This window comes from Staurois parvus, unplaced genomic scaffold (assembly GCF_062004578.1).
Source record: "Staurois parvus isolate SC_StPar_1 unplaced genomic scaffold, SC_StPar_1.0 ptg000839l, whole genome shotgun sequence".
Lineage (NCBI taxonomy): Eukaryota > Metazoa > Chordata > Amphibia > Anura > Ranidae > Staurois > Staurois parvus.
Genome location: NW_028318635.1, coordinates 2,327,728 through 2,350,462, shown reverse-complemented (window position 1 = coordinate 2,350,462; position 22,735 = coordinate 2,327,728). Strand labels below are relative to the sequence as shown.

The following is a 22,735-nucleotide window of genomic DNA, read 5'->3' as shown; positions in this document are numbered from 1 at the left end:
TGCATACCCTGCGACTTGCAAATCACATGCCAAGTCACACCCTATTGTGTGCAATTAGAGAGGTCATATTGGTGCATTTCCGATTTGGCCGCACCAATTTCAAAAGTAGTACATGCGCTCCATTTGGTGCGATTTGCATAGACATCTGTGTCAGATGTCTTGCAAATCGCACCTGAAATCGGTGGGTCCCCCAACTTTGAAGTCGTGCGACTAAACTGTAAGTTGCACAATTTCAAAGTCAGGCTTGATGTGAACAGAGGGTTATACACTTATCCCAGCGTTTAACTAATGCCTGGAAAGCTTCGGCATAGAATTTTCAATATGTCTGAACAATCCTAGGACAGCCTGCTTCACTTCATCATCATTGTGTTCATTGTTCCCACAGAAAGATTAATCTCTTGTGGAATGCCTCAAGGCCCAGTGTGTTGGGACTTGTAGTTACATAATGGGGGTTATGTACTAAAAATGGAGAGTACAAAATCTGGTGCAGCTCTGCAGAGAAACCAATCAGCTTCCAGGTTTTATTGGCAAAACTTAATTAAACAAGCTGAAGTTAGAAGCTGATTGGCTATCATGCACAACTGACCAAGATTTTGAGTGCACCAGTTTTAGTGAATCTCCCCCTATTTCTTTTGCTTTCTCATGCTCTGTCTCCAAGATGGTAGTATCAGTGGATCCCCCATTTTAAACAACACTGGTTGAAATGATGGATCCACTGATACTGACACTTTGGATAGTGTAGCAACTGTTCAATGATCAAGGACATAAATCATTACATTTTTACAAATCATAATCTCTTTAATAAATCATCACAGGTCTCTTGCTACCTGTTCATGTGTGTAACTGCCATATGTAGGTTTTACTACATTTTGTGTTGCTTGTTCCTCTGCAGCTACTATAAAAATGGATGAGTTACTTCACTGGCTTGAAGTCAGGATTATATCTTCATTGAGACCAAGAACAGAAGAAATTAAAAATTTGCTTTTGGATCACACATACAGGTAGTAAAAACAAATATTTATGACATTGTTGAGTTTTCTTTAAACTTTTTATAATCAATGTTTGCATATTTGATCATGAAATATTTGTAACTATTAAAGCAGAAGTTCACTCTCTCAATCAACACTGACTATCTATAATCCTTACGGTGCTAGCATTAGTAAATTGATAGAAAAGTATATCATATTTACTTGATTTAAACTGTTTTTTACATTTCGTAAGCTACTTTTTGGTTTCCAGGCCTGGGCAAATGATGTCATATATCACAGGAGTCTTCACAAGGGAAGGAGGGGTCTTCACAGCTAAGCACGCCCTTGTGTCTCCATGCCTGAGCTAAGGGCAGATGGATTCCAGGAAGAAAATGCTACATGAATTACCTGCCCTTACTCAAGATGGCAAGAAATGCTAGGGGATGTTTTTGATCCATGCATTTTCCACACCACATAGCTAAGTAGGTTTACAGCTTCATATGTCACCTCTCTGTCTCCAGTTGGTTGACTGGAAAATGAAGCTTTATCAGCACCTCTGTCTAATTAGAAAGGAGATTACCCAGGAAAGGGAAAACATATTCCAGATTCCTCTTGGTTGTGTCATATGTCAGTGGTGTATAAATTACAAGACTAGATGACCAGAATTACAAATCCTTTGGCAGGTAACATGCATTGTGTAATGTGCATTCTCTTTTAAAGTGTCCAGATTATTCTTCTTTACGGCCACCTACTCTTTCAGAGCAGAAATCATGTTTTTATGGTATTAACTCATGGCAAGAACAGAAAACACTTGTGGAATTCTACATTTATGCTGTCCTCTGTAGCACCCTGCAAATGTTACTATAACACAGATGAATGTATTCAATAGGATGGTGTATGGAGAAAGGCACTAACTGCAAAGTATAGCAACCATAGTGGCCTTTTAAAGTATGCCTTGTACTGGCCTGACTTCAGTAAAGTGGCCTTTGATTGGTTGATGCCAGTATACATTGGGTATTATTTATTTCAGGTACTTATATAGTGCTGTCAGCATATAATGAATTCTACATTTATGCTGTCCTCTATAGCACCTTGCAAATGTTACTATAACACAGATGAATGTATTCAATAGGATGGTGTATGGAGAAAGGCACTAACTGCAAAGTATATCAACCATAGTGGTCTTTTAAAGTATGCCTTGTACTGGTCTGACTTCAGTAAAGTGGCCTTTGATTGGTTGATGCCAGTATACATTGGGTGTTATTTATTTTATGTACTTATACAGTGCTGGCACTTTATGCAGCACTTTACATATATATTGTCCATTCACATCAGTCCCTCACCCTCAAGAAGTGTACAATCTAAGGTCCCTAACTCACATTCATACATACACATAGGGATAATTTAGACAGGATCCAATCCAGCATGTCTTTGGATTGTGGGAGGAAACTGGAGGAAGTCCACGCAGGCTCAGGGAGAACATGCAAACTCTAGGCAGGTGGTGCCGTGGTTGGGATTTGAACCAATGACCCCAGTACTGCCAAGTGGAAGTGGTAACCATTTAGCCACTGTGCTGCCCACAGTTGCCCTGACTAAGGTAGAAAGAGGCTTATTCTATGAGGAAAAGGGCAGTATCCCATAATGCCCAATAAGAATGAATCTTTTTTGAACATAGTGATATTTTATTGGTAGTAATGGGTGACTTCATTTTGCATTTTAGCTTTGTTCCTTGTATCGCCTTGTTGAATAAGACTGAAAGAGTATGGACAACACAGCAAAAAGAACCCAGAAGAACTAAATGGCTTGAACATTGCTCCTCAACTACATTTCTCTTTATTGTATTTTATAGATCTTGCCTCCTTGAATTTCTAAAGACTGAAGATGTACACACTTTATATATTTACTTTAAGCTTGACAAGGCATCCTTAGCAGCCACGCTGTCACCACCACCTGTCTTACAGAATAAATGTGTATGCTTTTTAAAACTGGGGACTGCAATCAAACTAACGGCAGAAAATATAGGTAAAACTCTTTATTATGGTTATAATGCTGATCCTGCTGATTTTGACAGCTAAGTAATAGAAAATGCCGGGGCTTGCTGGAGTGCTGAGATATCTCAATGTTTGAACTGTCACTGTCAGTGTGAGAAAGGGAGGATATTGCATGAATTTTGGTGCAACGTGATGTAACCATAAACTTGCATTTTAATCATAGCTATATTCCTGCATTAGAATGAGCCCAGAGTCGTGTTTTATTTATGTGGAGTATATTTAGGAAATGAACTCCTGGATACATCATGAGCAGCTACCACCAGCTTGACGAATGCGTTGTGTTCAGCTTGTTGCAGATGATATTTATTTGAAAGGAGCCAATATTTAGGAATGTAAAGGTAGACAAAGATAGTAGAAACCCATTGCCAGATGTGATTTTAAAATTGTAAAATAGACTGTTGACTGGTCTAGAAAAATAGCTACAAATATCCTTTGTGGTCCTCTCTAGGAGTACTCGTGGTGTTGGGATTATTTAGCTAACTCAAATTTTAGCCTTCTTTTCCTCTATAAGAAATGATGGGTGGCACAAAATTCACTGCTTGTTTTTTACTAGTCGCCTGGCTGTCTGCAGTATTACAAGCCCCTTAGCACAGTATACAGATTGGCCATTTTGACCTAACCTTCACCTTACGTGCTGCATACTATAATGATATTTTTATATTCTCTTGGTGTACTCATATTTCTCCATGTTTTTCTTTTTTACCAACGGTATTATGAATTTTACTTTATCGGATTACCAAATACATGCAGGGGCGTATTTGCTACAAGGCAAACAAGGCATTTGCCTAGGGCAGCACCTTTCAGGGGGGCAAAGCATCACCACCGCCCCCCTCCTTCCCTCAGAAGCAACACTTAGGACAGGGGCTGTTATATAGCTTAGCTGTGTCTCGCTTTAATTGGTCCACAAAGGCGTTGCTGGAGGAGGGTAGAGAGGGTGTCTGGTGCAGGAGCGGATTGACAACTCATGGGGCCCCTGGGCAATAGGGGATCATGGGGCCCCTGTGTCCTTGCCCAAACTCAAAAAAGCCTATGAAAAAGGTACCAGGGGCATCTCATGGGCCCCCCTACTGACCCCGGGCCCTCGGGCAGTGCCCAAGTTTCCAAATGGTCAGTCCTCCCCTGGTCTGGTGTCCTCATTTCTTGGGTGAATGATGGATCACAGAGGCCGGTGAGATGTGGGCGGTAATTTTCCTTCTGGTTGACATGCCAACCAGCCCCTCTCCTATCTGGCCACACCCCAGGATCACTGGGCGGCCTATGGCAGCCTGTCCCTCCCTCTGCAAGCTCCGCCTCTTTGCCTGTGATTGGCAGCCGGATCTGTAGCCCAGGGAAAGCACACAGGCAGAGAAGAGGAGCTGAGCGGCAGCACAAGGAAGCTAATTGGTGTGAGGGAGCGGTCGGAGCCAGTGAAGAGGAGGAGAGTGGCCAGACAAGGAAGACAGCTGATCAGTAGGTATCTGTGCCATACGGCCAGGATCTGGGGAGAGCAGAGCAGAGGGTGATGCTGCAGCCAGGTATGCTAGCTGTGGATGGGAGAGGGAGGGATCCTGGGCTGGAGGAGGGGTCAGCAATGTAAGCATCATTGGTGTCAGTGGGAGGAATAGTGCCCCATCATTAGTGCCAGTGTGGGAAGAATAGTGCCCCATCATTGGTGTCAGTGGGAGGAATAGTGCCCCATCATTGGTGTCAGTGGGAGGAATAGTGCTCCATCATTGGTGTCAGTGGGAGGAATAGTGCCCCATCATTGGTGTCAGTGGGAGGAATAGTGCCCCATCATTAGTGCCAGTGTGGGAGGAATAGTGCCCCATCATTGGTGTCAGTGGGAGGAATAGTGCCCCGTCATTGGTGTCAGTGGGAGGAATAGTGCCCCATCATTAGTGCCAGTGTGGGAAGAATAGTGCCCCATCATTGGTGTCACTGGGAGGAATAGTGCCCCATCATTGGTGTCAGTAGGAGGAATAGTGCCCCATCATTAGTGTCAGTGTGGGAGGAATAGTGCCCCGTCATTGGTGTCACTAATGCAAACTGGCTGATGGCTGCTGATCACTGTGGAGTTCCAGCCCTTTTTTTCTCACTCATTAGCAGAAGCGGAGCTGCGCCTGCGGAGGAAGGTAATGTCTGACTCTAATGTCTCGTGTCTGTGTGAGTGTGACCTGGCCGGCCTGCCATCTGCCATCCATCACGTGCAATGTATCAGTGAGTGATGACATCATCACGATCCCAAAGCCTGCTCTTCTAGTGCCTGCTGGGCCTGCTGATCTGTGTCAGCACAGCCATCCAGAGCAGTGTGCTTACAGTGAAGCACCAACACATCGTCCCCCAGTACAACACTCCCAGCACACAGTTAACCCTTTGATCGCCCCTCATGTTAACCCATTTCAGCCCAGTGTCATTAGTACAGTGTCAGTGCTTCATTTTAGCACTGATCACTGTATTGGTGTCAGTGGGGATTTCAGTGACACCAAGTCAGTTCCCCCCCAGTGTCAGAATGTCCGCCGTAGTCGCCGCAATTACTAAAAAAAAAAAATCCAGTATATATACCGCTTTTTGTAAATGTTATAACTTCATAAATTATCAAATAATTTACACGTATTGGGATTTTTGTTTAGCAAAGACATGGAGCAGAATACATTTTGGCCTAAATGTATGACGAAATGGATTTTTTAAATTTTGTTATCCAAATTTGAATTTGGAACAAAATGAACTGCATATATATAATATAGACTAGGTTATCCTGCACATCTCAGAGAAGTGCTGTATGTATTGTGTTTTTGTACACATTTCTTTTTCAGCTGGTGCTTTCCCAATACCTGGGGATCAGCAATTGGTCAAAAAAGATTCAATTGTAACCCTCTGGAAATAAGCTAACAGGGGTGTCTACTAGTACCCAAAGACGTTGGCTATCTCTTTATGGGTACCTTTACTGTGAGAGCAGCTCACACCTTTGCACATATGAATTTATTATTTATTTATTTTTACTGTAATGTTCATTATTTGCATTAATGTTCATTATAATAAATAATGCCCCACAGTCTTTAAAATATATTTGGATACTGTACATGTATATTACAAATGCCTGATATAACATAAATACCATTATCTGATTCACTTTTAGCTGAACATGTGATTTCTGTGGACTGTGATAGACTCCCGTTAGCGTATTTTGATAGTCTTCTTCACCAAGTCTACTTACCACTTCTAACAAACAACACCGCAGCAGGTGGAACAGACAGCAATGACAAGATCATTGATGTTATATATTGTTTTACTGGGAGCCTGGAAGTCATTGCAGGTCATGCACAGGTATGTTAGTACACTTTATATACAAAGAATACACTTTTAACAGATTTTAGCAGCAGTACACAAAAAAGAACAAGAAAAAATATGCACCATGGAGTTGATATACCAAGGGAAAATAGATTGTTCACTTTGTAGGGAAAATTTTTTCCAGAGCTTAGTGAATGTGGTGAAATTTAAGTTTGCAAACAATACCCAATCGCCTTCAAGGAAAATAAAAAGAGCTTTTTTGCTTGTACATGACTGAATGAAAAAATCTTCACCTTATTCACTAAGCTCAGGAGGAATTTCCCTTGCAAACAAAGCAGTCTAAATGGAGATTACAAACATGGCCAGCATATATCAGTTACCTACACTTTGTAATTACTACATTTCTAGACAAAAGTGGTCAGGTTGATAAAATCATAATGTATATGTGTCACCATTGAGCAAAAACATTTTTTCTTTAAAGGGTTCCATTGTACTTCCCATTCCCTCTCTTGAGTTTCTGAAAAACACCTCACTATTCAACAAGCATGGAGCCGCATTACATATTTTTGAAACCTCAGTCGTTGGCTGGATAAGACAGATCAAGGTGAGAACTATAAAATGTGTGCATGTAACCACGAATATACCACTCCAACTGGGTCCACTGTTGCCCTCAAAAACTGCTAGATGTCCTTCTAGCTACCGTAATTGCTGAAGATATGTGCTATAAAATTACAGCACCAAAGAGTTAGGTTCAAATTCTTTTTTTCAGTCTATTAAAACGGGGTATGGGAACAGCAAGATCAAATAGAAAAATGATGGTGTTACAAACCCTAGACTATATTAGCTATGGGATGAAAAGGCAAATAAGCAGTCTATGCCAGGACAACATTGTACATACCGTAGAAGGCCATAACATAAGTAAGAGTCCAGCACCAACATGGTATAAAATAAAATAATTCTTTATTCTTGATCCATCTAGACATAAAAAGCATCCATCCAGAAAACTGATTGACGCATATCAGCCCACACACTCTGGGCCTTAGTCATAATCTTGTTTATGACTAAGGCTCAAAATCAATGCATTTCCGCCCCACACACTCTCGGCCTTAGTCATAATTGTGTTTATGACTAAGGCTCAGAATCAATACATTTACGCCCCACACACTCTGGGCCTTAGTCATAATCATCGCGATCGTGGCCATTTTGCTTGTGGGAACACACGGCTGTTCCTAGTCCTAGGACTTCCTATCACTACAGTGACAGCTGGCTTCTGTTATTTTAGATGTAAGTTGGCTAATAAAATTGTATCTTTTTATACTATATCATCTGTAACCCCTTATTTGTTTGTTGAGGACCTTGGGTGTTTATGACAATATAGATTGGGACTCTGAAGAGTTTGCTATCATGCATATGAGGAGAGCTGGTTATATGCTTCAGTAGGGTAATTATGTATTTTTTACACTCATTGCAGTGGAACACTTTTGCATATCTTTTTTACCCAGTTCTTTGTGCACTGTTTGGATAGGTTTTGGGTTTATAGGAGTTTTTGCCTTTTTGGCACATTTTTGTGATTATTTTTATAATTTTTATATGTTTTTTTTTTCTCACGTGTTTTTTGGCACATGGTATATTTTCTGCATGATACACAAGTGACACACCTTACAGTTATCCCAAAGATAATACTTTATGCTAAGTTTATGCTTGATTTGAGGTATATGAAGATTCTGGATTCATCTTCAATTTGTTTGGGACCAAGAAAGGAGACTTTACTTGGAGGTAGACTTACAGTCAGGTCCATAAATATTGGGACATCGACACAATTCTAACATTTTTGGCTCTATACACTACCACAATGGATTTGAAAAAAAACGAACAAGATGTGCTTTAACTGCAGACTGTCAGCTTTAATTTGAGGGTATTTACATCCAAATCAGGTGAACGGTGTAGGAATTACAACAGTTTGCATATGTGCCTCCCACTTGTTAAGGGACCAAAAGTAATGGGACAGAATGATAATCATAAATCAAACTTTCACTTTTTAATACTTGGTTGAAATCCTTTGCAGTCAATTACAGCCTGAAGTCTGGAACACATAGACATCACCAGACGCTGGGTTTCATACCTGGTGATGCTCTGCCAGGCCTCTACTGCAACTGTCTTCAGTTCCTGCTTGTTCTTGGGGCATTTTCCCTTCAGTTTGTCTGCAGCAAGTGAAATGCATGCTCAATCGGATTCAGGTCAGGTGATTGACTTGGCCATTGCATAACATTCCACTTCTTTCCCTTAAAAACTCTTTTGTTGCTTTTGCAGTATGCTTTGGGTCATTGTCCATCTGCACTGTGAAGCGGCGTCCAATGAGTTCTGAAGCATTTGGCTGAATATGAGCAGATAATATACAGTTGCAAGAAAAAGTATGTGAACCCCTTGGGATTACGTGGAGTTTTGCATGAATTGGGCATAAAATGTGCTCTGAAGGTCATCTAAGTCACAACAATAGAAGAACACAGTGTGCTGAACATAATACTACACAAACATTAGATGTTGCCATGGTTTAATTGCACATAACATGTAAACATTCACAGTGCAGGGAGGAAAAAGTATGTGAGGCCCTAGCTTAATGACTTCTCCCAGAGCTAATTGGAGCCAGGAGTGAGCCAACCTTGACTCCAATCAGTGTGATGATATTGGATGTGTTGCTGACAGCTGTCCTGCCCTTAAAAAACACACACCTGTTTTGGGTTTACTGGTTTCAAGAAGCACTGTCTGATGTGAACCATGCCTCACAGAAAAGAACTCTCAGAAGACCTACGATCAAGAATTGTTGACTTGCATGAAGCTGGAAAGGGTTACAAAAGTATCTCCAAAAGCCTTGATGTTCATGTGTCCACGGTAAGACAGACTGTCTACAAATGGAGAAAGTTTAGCACTGTTGCTACTCTCCCTAGGCATGGTCGTCCTGTAAAAATGACTGCAAGAGCACAGCGCAGAATGCTGCATGAGGTAAAGAAGAATCCCAGAGTGTCAGCTAAAGACCTACAGAAATCTCTGGCACATGCTAACATTTTTTTGACACATCTACAATAAGGAAAACATTAAACAAGAATGGAGTACATGGGAGGACACCACGGAGGAAGCCATTGCTGTCCAAAAAGAATATTGCAGCACGTTTGAAGTTTGCAAAAGAGCACCTGGATGTTCCACAGCACTACTGGCAAAATATACTGTGGACAGATGGAACCAAGATTGAGTTGTTTGGGAAGAACACACAACACTATGTGTAGAGAAAAAAAGGCACAGCACACCAACATCAAAACCTCATCCCCACTGTAAAACATGGCAGAGGGAGCATCATGGTTTGGGGCTGCTTTGCTGCCTCAGGGCCTGGATGGATTGTTGTCATTGATGGGAAAATGAATTCCAGAGTTTATCAAGACATTTTGCAGGAAAACGTACGACGATCTGTCCGCCAACTGAAGCTCCGCAGAGGATGGGTGATGCAACAGGACAATGACCCAAAGCATACAAGTAATTCAACAAAACAATGGCTGCAACTGCACAGAATACGCCTTCTGGAGTGGCCCAGTCAGAGTCCTGACCTCAACCCGATTGAAATGCTGTGGCATGACCTTAAGAGAGCGATTCACACCAGACATCCCAAGAATATTGCTACACTGAAACAGTTTTGTGAAGAGGAGTGGTCCAAAATTACTCCAGATCGTTGTGCAGGTCTGATCTGCAACTACAGGAAACGTTTGGTTGAGGTTATTGCTGCCAAAGGAGGGTCAACCAGTTATTAATTCCAAAGGTTCACATACTTTTTCCTCTCTGCACTGTGAATGTTTACATGTTATGTGCAATTAAACCATGGCAACATCTAATGTTTGTGTAGTATTATGTTCAGCAGACTGTGTTCTTCTATTGTTGTGACTTAGATGACGTTCAGAGCACATTTTATGCCCAATTCATGCAAAACTCCACGTAATCCCAAGGGGTTCACATACTTTTTCTTGCAACTGTATAATAAACACTTCAGAATTCATCCTGCTGCTTTTGTCAGCAGTCACATCATCAATAAATACAAGAGAACCAGTTCCATTGGCAGCCATACATGCCCACGCCATGACACTACCACCACCATGCTTCACTGATGAGGTGGTATGCTTAGGATAATGAGCAGTTCCTTTCCTTCTCCATACTTTTCTCTTCCCATCTGTCAGGGCTCCAGGTATGACCAGAGGTGTGTGGACCGACACAAGGAAACACAGACTTCAGGTATAGCGTGTAACACAATATAATTTATTAAAGACAACACAAACATAAATGCAGTGCAAACAATCAAACTCAACACATACATAAATATGTACAACCAGGTGCAATAAACCTTAAACGAATAGGTACCAGTGCAGTCAGGGCTGGAGAGGTGGAGCGGTCAGGCAGGCCGAGCCCACAGCACGGATTTCCTCAGGGCGCAGGGTCTAAGTCCCAGCCTGCTATTCGCCAGGGCCCCTGATGGTGGGGATGGACTTGGTGCAGACTGGAACCAGGTCGCGACCCCTGAGGGCGTCCGGCTGTGGTAGTGAGTACTGGCAGGGGAGTGCAGGAACGGAGTCTGATGGGAAGAGGCAGGCAGACTTACTAGAGGTGATCCGTGCAGGATGGATGGATCGTCGGGTGAAGTAAGCGTAGTCAGACAGGCTGGGTCAGTATCGTGCGGGCAGCGTGGTACAGGAGGAGCAAGCAGAGAATGGTCGGGGTCACAAGCCAGGTTCAGCAGGTAGCGGGCAGCGCGGTACCGAGGATCAGGCAGAAGGATGGTCAGGCAAGCCAGGGGTTCAACAGGAGACGGTCAGCAGAGGTCAGGATCAAGCAGGGTCAGCAACGAGGCAGGAACACAGGATACCAGGTACAGGGGCTCATGGGAAACATACACCAAGGCCCATATCACAGGCCTGGTCATTCCTTAAATACACCTCCTGCAATCAGCCCAGGTGTTGGCTGACTACAGGAGTGAGCTTCTGGCTGCTGAGAGCACCCGCTGGTCAGCCCTGGTACTGCAGCCCACACGGCAGGTGAGTCCCACCACCAGTGCTGAGTCCATTCCTGACAGTACCCTCCGCCTCAAGGAGCGGCCTCAGGACGCTCCAAACAGTCCTTAGTGGGCAAAATGTTCCACCGCCTGGGTCAGGTAACTGGCTGAATATCCTACTGCCGGGGTCAACCGGCTGGCTGGGTTTCCTGCTAGCAGACTTCTCTTTATGTAGGGGAACCCAGGAAGGCAGGTCGTTGGACACAGGATTTCCAGGAGCAGGCTGGGAATCAGTTATTGGCCAGTTTAGCTGGGCAGCGGGCGGAGGCACGTCAGGCTGGGCAGCAGACGGAGGAACGTCAGGCTGGGCAGCGGACGGAGGCACGTCAGGTTGGGCAGCGGACGGAGGCACGTCAGCGGGCACCGAGTCATCTGGCACGACAGCGGGCACCGAGTCATCTGGCACGACAGTGGGCACTGAGTCATCTGGCAGAACCGCGGGCACCGAGTCATCTGGCACGACAGCGGGCTCCGAGTAATCTGGCAGAACCACGGGCACTGGGTCACCAAGCTCGACAGCGAGCACTGAGTCATCTGGCACGACAGCGGGCACCGAGTCATCTGGCACGACAGCGGGCACCGAGTCATCTGGCACGACAGCGGGCACTGAGTCATCTGGCAAGACAGCGGGCTCCGAGTCATCTGGCAGAACCGCGGGCACCGTGTCACCAAGCTCGACAGTGGGCACCAAGTCATCTGGCATGACAGTGGGCTCTGAGTCATCTGGCAGAACCGCGGGCACTGGGTCACCAAGCTAGACAGCGGGCACCGAGTCATCTGGCAAGACAGCGAGCTCCGAGTCATCTGGCAGAACCGCGGGCACCGGGTCACCAAGCTCGACAGCAGGCACCGAGTCATCTGGCACGACAGCGGGCTCCGAGTCATCTGGCAGAACCGCGGGCACTGAGTCATCTGGCACGACAGCGGGCTCTGAGTCATCTGGCACGACAGCGGGCTCGGAGTCATCTGGCACGACAGCGGGCACCGGGTCACCAAGCTCGACAGCGGGCACCGAGTCATCTGGCAAGACAGTGGGCTCCGAGTCATCTGGCAAGACAGCAGGCATCGAGTCATCTGGCATGACAGCGGGCACCGAGTCATCTGGCAAGACCGTGGGCACCGAGTCATCTGGCAAGACCGCGGGCACCGAGTCATCTGGCAAGATAGCGGGCACCGAGTCATCTGGCACGACTGCGGGCCCCGAGCCATCTAGCAGAACCACGGGCAATGGGTCACCAAGCTCAACAGCGGGCACCGAGTCATCTGGCACAACAGCGGGTACCGAGTCATCTGGTAAGAGAGCGGGCACCGAGTCATCTGGCAAGACCATGGGCACTGAGTCATCTGGCAAGACTGTGGGCACCGAGCCATCTGGCAAGACCGTGGCCACCGAGTCATCTGGCAAGACCGTGGGCACTGAGTCACCTGGCAAGACCGTGGGCACCGAGTCATCTGGCAAGACAGCGAGCACCAAGTCATCTGGCAAGACATCGGGCACCAAGTCACCTGGCAAGACATCGGGCACCGAGTCATCTGGCATGACTGCGGGCCCTGAGCCATGTAGCAGAACCACAGGCACCGGGTCACCAAGCTCATCAGCGGGCACCGAGTCATCTGGGAAGACAGCGGGTACCGAGTCATCTGGCAGAACCGCGGGCACTGGGTCACCAAGCTCGACAGCGGGCACCGAGTCATCTGGCACGACAGCAGGCACCGAGTCATCTGGCACGACAGCGGGCACCGAGTCACCAGGAACGACAGCGGGCTCCGAGTCAACTGGCATGACAGCGGGCACCGGGTCATCAGGCATTGGATCATCTGGCTCGACAGCGGGCACCGGGTCATCTGGCTCGACAGCGGGCATCGGGTCCCCAGGCACGACAGCGGGCACCGGGTCATCAGGCATCGGGTCATCAGGCATCAGGCTCGACAGCAGGCATCGGGTCATCAGGCATCAGGTCATCTGGCTCGACAGCAGGCATCGGGTCATCAGGCATCAGGTCATCTGGCTCAACAGCGGGCATTGGGTCATCTGGCATCAGGTCATCTGGCTTGACAGCGGGTACCGGGTCATCTGGTTCGACAAAGGGCACCGGGTCATCAGGCATTAGATTGTCTGGCTCGACAGCAGGCATCGGGTCATCAGACATCGGATCGTCTGGCTTGACAGTGGGCAACAGGTCATCTGGCAGGACAGCGGGCAACAGGTCATCAGGCATCAGATTGTCTGGCACAACAGCGGGCACCAGGTCATCTGGCAGGATAGCGGGCACCAAGTCATCTGGCATCAGGTCCTCTGGCTCGACAGCGGGCACCGAGTCATCTGGCATGATAGGATCATCAGGCCGGGTAGGAACATCAGGCTGGGTAGAGCCATCAGGCTGGGTAGAACCATCAGGCTGGGTAGAACCATCAGGCCGGGCAGAACCATCAGGCTGGGTAGCGTACACTGGGTCATCAGGCATCAGGGTATCAGGCTGAACCATGGAAGGCGGGTTCTCAGACAGCAGACTGACCGATTTGGATACTGGCAGAATGGTACTGGTTGGAAAGAATTTTCGCCTTTTCCTGGTTTTAGTTACTGGAGCACTGTAAGTAAGTGCAGGTTGGTAAACAGATGGAGCAGCTGTAGGCAGAGAAGAGCTGGGGGATGGAACAAAAGAAGGAGCAGTTGCTACAGAGGACTTCTTTACAGGGTTAAAGGCAGGATAGGTGCAGCAAGTGGGAGAAGGGTACGGACAAGTGGTAGGTAGTAGGGTATGCTGGGCTGTCACTGGGGGTGCTGTCGGGAGTGTAGGAAGAGACCTTTGAGCAGAGAAATGATGAGAAGCAGGACTGGTTTGTTGCAAGCTGACTGAGGTTGGGTGTAACAACTCTGACCATATCTGCAGTACTGGCTGAACAAAGCTCAGCTTACACAAAGCCTGTCTGGTCAAAGACTGTACTGCGTTTATACAATCTCTTAGCACCTGTTGTGAACATGCAGAATAACGCTCCAAGAAGTAATCCACATCATCCTCCAATAACCACACCAGGGACTCTACCTGGTCGGCACTAAATGGCGGCAAAAAGTCATTCCTGCTTTCAGGGGTACCAGATGAAGCCAACTCTACACAAACCTGAATCAAAGGTTGCACCTCAGAGAACTCTGTGCCCTGATCTACTAGAACATGAGTGACCCGTATACATTCTAGCAGTTGATTCCTGGTATACTCCTTCAGAGTCTGATAAGCATAATCTCTGTCATCAAAGACCAGCAGAGACAAATACACTACCTCATCAGGATGCATCCTTCACAACAAGCCAAGATGGCTTCCCTGTGCAGCCACTTCTGGTCAGGAATGGCCTTGGTGTAATGTCAGGGCTCCAGGTATGACCAGAGGTGTGTGGATCGACATAGGGAAACACAGACTTCAAGTATAGCGTGTAACACAATATAATTTATTAAAGACAACACAAAAATAAACGCAGTGCAAACAATCAAACTCAACACATACATAAATATGTACAACCAGGTGCAATAAGCCTTAAACGAATAAGTACCAGTGCAGTCAGGGCTGGAGAGGTGGAGTGGTCAGGCAGGCCGAGCCCACAGCACGGATTTCCTCAGGGAGCGGGGTCTAAGTCCCAGCCTGCTATTCACCAGGGCCCCTGATGGTGGGGATGGACTTGGTGCAGACTGGAACCAGGTTGTGACCCCTGAGTGCGTCCGGCTGTGGTAGCGAGTACTGGCAGGGGAGTGCAGGAACAGAGTCTGATGGGAAGAGGCAGGCAGACTTACTAGAGGTGATCCGTGCAGGATGGATGGATCGTCGGGTGAAGTAAGCGTAGTCAAGACAGGCTGGGTCGGTATCGTGCGGGCAGCGTGGTACAGGAGGAGCAAGCAGAGAATGGTCGGGGTCACAAGCCAGGTTCAGCAGGTAGCGGGCAGCACGGTACAGAGGATCAGGCAGAAGGATGGTCAGGCAAGCCAGGGGTTCAACAGGAGACGGTCAGCAGAGGTCAGGATCAAGCAGGGTCAGCATCGAGGCAGGAACACAGGATACTAGGTACAGGGGCTCATGGGAAACATACACCAAGGCCCATATCACATTCTTTTTAAGAATGTTCCAAACAGTTGTTTTGGCCACGCCTAATGTTTTTGCTATCTCTCTGATGGGGTTGTTTTGTTTTTTCAGCCTAATGATGGCTTGCTTCACTTTGGATCTCATCTTGAGAGTTGACAGCAACAGATTCCAAATGCAAATAGCACACTTGAAATGAACTCTGGACCTTTTATCTGCTCATTGTAATTGGGTTAATGATGGAATAAAACACACCTGGCTATGGAACAGCTGAGATGCCAATTGTCCCATTACTTTTGGTCCCTTAACAAGTGGGAGGCACATATGCAATCTGTTGTAATTCCTACACCGTTCATCTGATTTGGATGTAAATACCCTCAAATTAAAGCTGACTGTCTGCAGTTAAAGCACATCTTGTTCATTTCATTTCAAATCCATTGTGGTGGTGTATAAAGCCAAAAATGTTAGAATTGTGTCGATGTCCCAATATTTATGGACCTGACTGTAGATCTCTATTCGAGATATTCGAATTGTGATTAACTTTTGGGACTTTTTTTGATTGATTTATTTTGTTGTTATTTAGTCTTTATTTTTCTATATTTATTTTTCTGTTGAAAGAAAGTCTGCATTGTATTGCTATAAGAATATCTCTTTACTTTCAGGGGTGAAAGTACATAATTTTGCTGACTTATCTTGGGGGTAAGATTAGGATGAGTTTAGTGGGTATTGTGCTTAACCATTGACTTATATGATGGGACTTGTAGTTCTGCAACAGCTGGAGGGACACCAGTTTGACACCCCTGCCCTATATGAAAAAAGTAACGTTTAGTGAATGGAGTGTAAAAAATTAAACCCTCTAAAAAATAATAAATAAAAGGTATTGTGCAATTGTTTTATAGAGGACAAAGCAACAGGTTCACTTTAATGTGATCCTACCAGATACCTCACCATGTCCAGTACTGCTGGGTATTGAGAACATTTGTCTTACTGCCATTGATCCAAGGTGGCAGTGCTGTTACTTGACCACTCAGGTACACTGCTTGTGTAAGCTCCAAGTCACAATTAGGAGTATACCTAGTGCTAACTCTCTTTGATCTTAGAGGGAAAATGGAGCTGCAGGAGTGTGAAGGGGACTTAAGTATAAGCATCTGGTGGGGCAAAGCACAGATTTATTTCAAGTCATTATTCCTTTTATTCCTTTGTTATTCTTTTATTCACTCATATAATCTTTCTCTACAGGTTGTACTCAAACATGAACCTCTTGCTGAGATTAAAGCCAAGGGTGTAATGGCAGGAATTTATCAGGAAAAAGAGATGTGGGAAGTGCACATTCACAATCTGGAATCTATCAGCCTGCAGTTAAATTCAACTGAAGCCAGAGAGATTGTCTACCATCTGGAGCAGGCTAAAAGCATGTATGGCAATTCAATTTCTGCAGTGACAAATGATGTACAAAGGGTGAGACTAAGAAAAGAATCTTTGTGTCATACTGTATGTGCTGATTTGAGTACTATGAACCAAAAAGTATTATTATTATACAGGATTTATATAGCGCCAATAGCTTACGCAGCAAATACAATATAAAGAGGGACAATACAATTACAATTCAGTCCTCCTTTAGGTGATCTTTGAAATCTCACTTATTCTGGGAAGCCCACCCCACCTCCACCTAAGAACTTTACTAGAATCACCTCCACCAGATCATCCACCACAACTATCACCTTTTGTACCACCTTCCCCCTCCTTTAGATTGTAAGCGCCATGAGTAGGTCCCTCCTATTCCTTCTGTATAGAGCAAGATGTCTTGGGAGGAGTGGAGCGGACGATTTGGACGATATATGCAGATGAGGTCAGTGATGTAGCTGGGGGCTATGTTGTGGATGGCTTTGTATGTTGTGGTTAGTATTTTGAAATGTATACTTTGGGCTAGTGGAAACCATTAAAGGGATTAGCAGAGGGGCAGAAGTCATACATTGGTTGGTAAGGTGTCTAAGTCTAGCAGCATTCATAATAGACTGAAGGGGGGATAGCCCGTGGAAAGGTAGACCAGTGAGGAGGGAGTTGCAGTAATCAAGGTGGGATATAACCAAGGCGTGGATAAGATGTTTTCTGGTGTCGTTAGTCAGGAAGGAATTCTGGAAATGTTAAGGCTGCAGGATTTAGCCAGTGATTGGCTGTGGGGCCCAAAGAAGATGTTAGAGTCTAGGATTACACCTAGCACCCTGACCTGTGCAGAGGGACCAATGGTTGTGCTGTTGATCTTAATGGTAAAATCATGACTGGGGGATCAGGGAGGAGGAAATATTACAAGCTCAGTTTAAGAAAGAGTGAGTTTTAGGAAGTGGTGTGACATCCATACTGGTATGTCGCTCAGTAGATTTGTGATACGTGAGGAGATTGAGGGGGTGAGCAGTGAAGTAGAAAGATAGATCTGGGTGTTGTCAACATAGAGGTGGTATTGGAAGCGAGGTTATCATTTGGCCAAGTACCAAAATATATATAACAACCCACTGTTTAGAATGTAATCTTTACAAACAGCTGTGATTTGGACTACCGATGTACAGGAGGTGACTGAATCATTTGCTCAGAATCTTGATTTCCAGAATGAAACAAACCCCATTATAGTGCATTCATGCAATCATTGGCGATCACAAATTGCTGGAAGCAAACATATTGCTTAAGATAGACTCCTTGACTGTGATTATCACATAGTGTAAGGCTGTCCTTAGAAAGAATTCATGTTCATTTTAGGGAGGTTGAATTCTGTACACATATAATGTAAATACAATATACATTTTTACATATAGATCAATCTACAGCTATCAATTTGTAATTACAAATATATTCTTTATTATTAGGAACGGCATCAAGCAAAAGAAAACTTGATGTTTTTAAAATCATTGGTTAAGTTTTATGATCAACTAAAATCTGCCAGGCTCCATTCAGAGAAGCAGAAATGCTTTTTTCAAATGCTCCACCATTTGTTTTTTGTTTGGAAGCACTCCAGGTGAGTACACTTTTATAACAGTTTCAGGTAACTGGATGTTCTTTATTACATTTAAAATTAAAACAAATTTTAGATGTAAATGTAAGTTATTCTTTCAATATGTCATCATATCAATTACTTTAAATATAAATTATTTTTCATTTGTATTTCTGTTTTGATGTTTTATAACTGTTTTTTAAAAAAAGACTAGCATTCTGTTTCTGTGCATTTTCCTATTTAATAGATATATTTATTAGACAAAAGAGATTATTATTTTTATTATAGCAATGTTTGCCTAACTTTAGCCAATTAAGGAACACCATAAATAACCTTGAAACCTTGCTTACAATGAAAATAGTTCAGAAGTACAATATATTATGTTAATAAAAAAAACTTTCTGCCATTTATATCATCTATTCTAAAAAGATCTAACCTAACACTTTCTAAAAATTAACATTTGCAAAAAAGCTTTAATTGTTTAGTTTAATAAATATATAATTTGGCATATAGTATTTAGTGATCCTGTTGGACCAAGGGTATCCAACCTGTCGCCCACAGGCCGCATGTGGTCCAAGACAGGTATGAATGTGGCCCAACACAAAATTGTAAATGTATGCAGGCCATACATGAGTGAAATTCTGAACAAATTTTCTTTAGAAATCGGAAATTTAGCGCATTTTGTAATCTGATGGTGCCACCATTGATTTTGAAATTTGACCAACCAAGCCTTCAATTTCACCTCATGTTGCTACAGAAAAGGATTTTTTATGGCTGGGAATCGCCTTTTCTTTCCAGGTCAGAGCTCATGCTCATTTCTTTTTTGATTATAATTCTCACAAGATTCTCCCATCATTGATTAGAAATTTGTTTGTTTTTGCAAAAATTTCCAACATGCTCAACCACTCAAATTCGAAGGCCGCACGAAAATGGTATGGAATTCGAATGAAAATTCTTAGTTATGATTTTTAAAAGAAAGTTCATTCGGAATTCGACCCATATATGGCTGTATTACTTAAAAAATGTTGATTTTTTAAAAAATTTTTTTTGTAAAAATGCATTTACACTTAGCGAACACATGCAGCTGAACAAAAATTTGACACTGTCTCTTTACTGGACTTTTCTAAGTTTTATCTTCCCAAAGAAAAACACCCCATTCTTCAAAGTCACACTTTATTCAATTCAACAGTTTTCGGCAGGACCTATATTTGTAAGCAACTACTTTCAAGGATGAAGCACATGAAGGGCAAAATTAGAGCCAAAATATCTGATAAGCACCTTGAGAATTAATTGGGAATTGCTACTACACCCATCGAACCAGATACTGATGTGTTCGTGTGTTAAAAACAGTGTCAAATTTTGCATTTGTTTTATGTTGCCGTCTTTTACTTTTATAATGAAAAATATTACTAATAAAATGAATAGTTATTACTCAGATATGTACATACATTATCTACATCAGTGATCGTTAACTCACGTTTTCTGCTCATCAGCTATCCTTATTGTTAGTGTATTTTATGTGTGACCCAAGACAATTCCTCTTCTTCTAATGTGGCCCAGGAAAGTCAAAAGGTTTGACACCCCTGATATGCACTGTAAGGATTTGCTCCAAGTAAAAAGTTTTTCAGGAACTCAGTGTACTCAGCAGAATACATTTTAGCATTCTTTGCCCAATTTTATTCCGCAGAAACATACAAGGGTTATACCCTTGCATTGAGTTATTCAGCATATTAGCCTCCTGGTCTTTTTTCAGTTCTAGCTGCCCTGCATCCTTTGGTTTGGGGCCTCTGCCTGTCCCACCATGGACAGGACTGCAGCACTCTGTCTTCACCAGACTAAGGCTGGCCATACATTATACAATTATCTTCCAATTTTCTGCCCAATTTCCTTTAGATTTACCTTCAACTGTGTAGAGCAAGGGCCTGCCTAATTGGATACAACTGAAAGTGTTGTTTAGGTTTGTCCTCCTATTATATGGTTTTTAGTAAATCTAAACCAAAAATCTCCAGATAATTGTATAATGTATGGCCAGCCTTAATGGAGACTACTTTCTTTAGTGGGTAAAAACCACCTGTATCCAATCTGTCTCACACCTGTTTAAGGACCCTTTCACTGCTGAAACAGGCTCTATCCCTGTTCCTACCTGCATCATTACACAGTAACAGACAGTTTGTCTCGACACCTATTTATTTTTATGCAAAGATTACATACCAACTCTTGCTTGTTGCTCCAGGTCTTTCCATATGGTCGCCATGGCTCCAAACTGTGTGCATTTATGGTCCACACTCATTATTTTATTTTATTTATGGTATCCCTAGCACTCTTAAAGAGTTACTAAACCCACAACAGTAAAATCAGTCTTTATATGCAGTAAAGCATGCTTGTTATACTCACTGTGGAGCCTAAAGGATTAATCCTCTACATTGTGTAAAAAGGCTGTTTGATCCTGACTTCTCTGATCCTCCCCTTCTTCTACTGCACCCTTCTTATCTCCTGATAAGACATATGGTGTGAAGACACTCTGTACATGCTCAGTTTGGTGTGTATTGCTAGAGAGGTTTTTTTTTTCTTGGGAGAGTGCATGTAGTCAGCACAGGGCCAATCAGCACTGTCCAGACAGAGGTCAGGGGGTTTGCATCATCCTAGAGCAGAAAGAAAACTCCTCTTACAAGCTTTAATCAGTGCTCTGCAGAACACTGATAGAAGTCACAAGACTGCTCTAACTGCTGAGGAGAAAAGGTATTTAGCAGCTTGTATTTACTAAAATATATGGAATTCCATGTTCTCTGTATTGTGGGAGACCAGATATAGCAAATGCAGGGTCCTAAGTTTAGTGAGACTTTAAGCTGGGTAAACATGCACAGCTTTTTTTTTTCCAACCTGCACCACCTCCCTTATCTCCCCCATTGTTGGTCTTTTGCCTTTTCTATTAACTGTTTGTACACATCACATCAGTGTTCTAACCCTACACTTTGGAAATCACAATATCATAGCATTCACAAACAATTCTACTTTTCAAAAGTTTATCCTTTCAGCAATTTCATGCAGTAGAGACCAATTTAAAAAATGCATACATATAAAGATAAGTAACTGTTCCTAGCCTTACTGTAGTCATGAGAGTTCTGTCTGCAGTGTAAAGCAGGCTCCACACTAAGATATAAAATGCTGTGATGTGGAGCAATGCTACATTGTCTAAGGCAGCCCAAACATTCATATTTTTTTTGCTCAGCCAGAAGGTTAGACGATAAGACGTTGTGCTATTCTGTTCTGCTTCCCTGCTGTCAGAATACAATAATCAGTGCTGCCGGTTATAGCTGGCGGCACTGATCATTTGGAAAAAAACCCAGCAGGCTGGTTGTACACAAGTCGAACGATAGATCAACTTGTGTACTACCAGGGTTCCCATACAGGGAATGTAATTCAGCAGGTCCCTGCTGAACCTGCCAAATATTGATTCATGTATGGCTGGTTTAACAGGTAACAGTTCTTCATTTGAAAATGGCCCCTTAAGCTGGGTACACATTGGCCCAAAATTGTCCACTTCAGCAGTCAAAGTTAAAGCTGTCTAACAGAAGCCAGAAGGCTTTTATTGAAGGCACATGCTGGAAAACCAGCATCCAATCATTGCTTGCAGCCAATAGCTGTGAGCCCTGATCACTGTATTCTGGCGGGGTGGAGTACCCCTGTCAGAATACAAATTCACAGCATGGGAGATCACCGCACCATCATTGCTTTTGCTGATATGGCGATCTTTCAGTTTTTTTCATTCAGCCCAAAGGGTTGAACGAAAGAAAAACTCTGTGTGTACCCAGCTATAGTCTTCTGATAATAAGAGACAATGATCAATTGTCATGAAATTCCTACAACTAGGGTTTTCTCTTGTGTTACATGTGATAATCATTCAAATGTTTTTTTTTTATTATTTCATGATAGATAATTTCTAGAGATGAGCGAAGAAATGAAAAATTCGATTCGACTGATTCGGCGAATTCGTGGACAATATTCGATTCGAGTCGAATAAATTCGCTGTGAATTTAACTTAAAAAAGGGTGTTTCTAGGCTTCAGAGAGACTTAATATTAGTGCAGAACACTGTACCTTTAATTTAAATGCCCTTGGAGTCTGCTGGGGAAGAGAAATAATACTGTCAGTCAGTATGACATGCAGATGAGTGCCGTCGATCTTAGAATCACCGCACACTTCACTCATTTGGGCAGTCACGGGGCCAAAACCAGAGTGTGGAGCCACAGTGTGGCGGTGGAGGCAGCAGCAATGGGAGGCCATACAGCACCCTATGACAAAAATGGAAACCACCAG

The 22,735-nt window shown here is 43.8% G+C and overlaps 1 protein-coding gene across 1 annotated transcript in view; it reads left to right on the top strand.

Annotated features, from left to right (window-relative positions):
* The first annotated feature begins 903 nt into the window (after window positions 1-903).
* LOC149443674 (uncharacterized) overlaps window positions 904-22,735 on the top strand; it is a 627,829-nt gene continuing 605,997 nt past the window's right edge. The window contains 6 exon segments of the mRNA XM_089655378.1: window positions 904-1,001; window positions 2,818-2,990; window positions 6,135-6,322; window positions 6,768-6,890; window positions 16,676-16,894; window positions 18,295-18,443. Coding sequence (XP_089511504.1) covers window positions 904-1,001; window positions 2,818-2,990; window positions 6,135-6,322; window positions 6,768-6,890; window positions 16,676-16,894; window positions 18,295-18,443 — 950 coding nt within the window.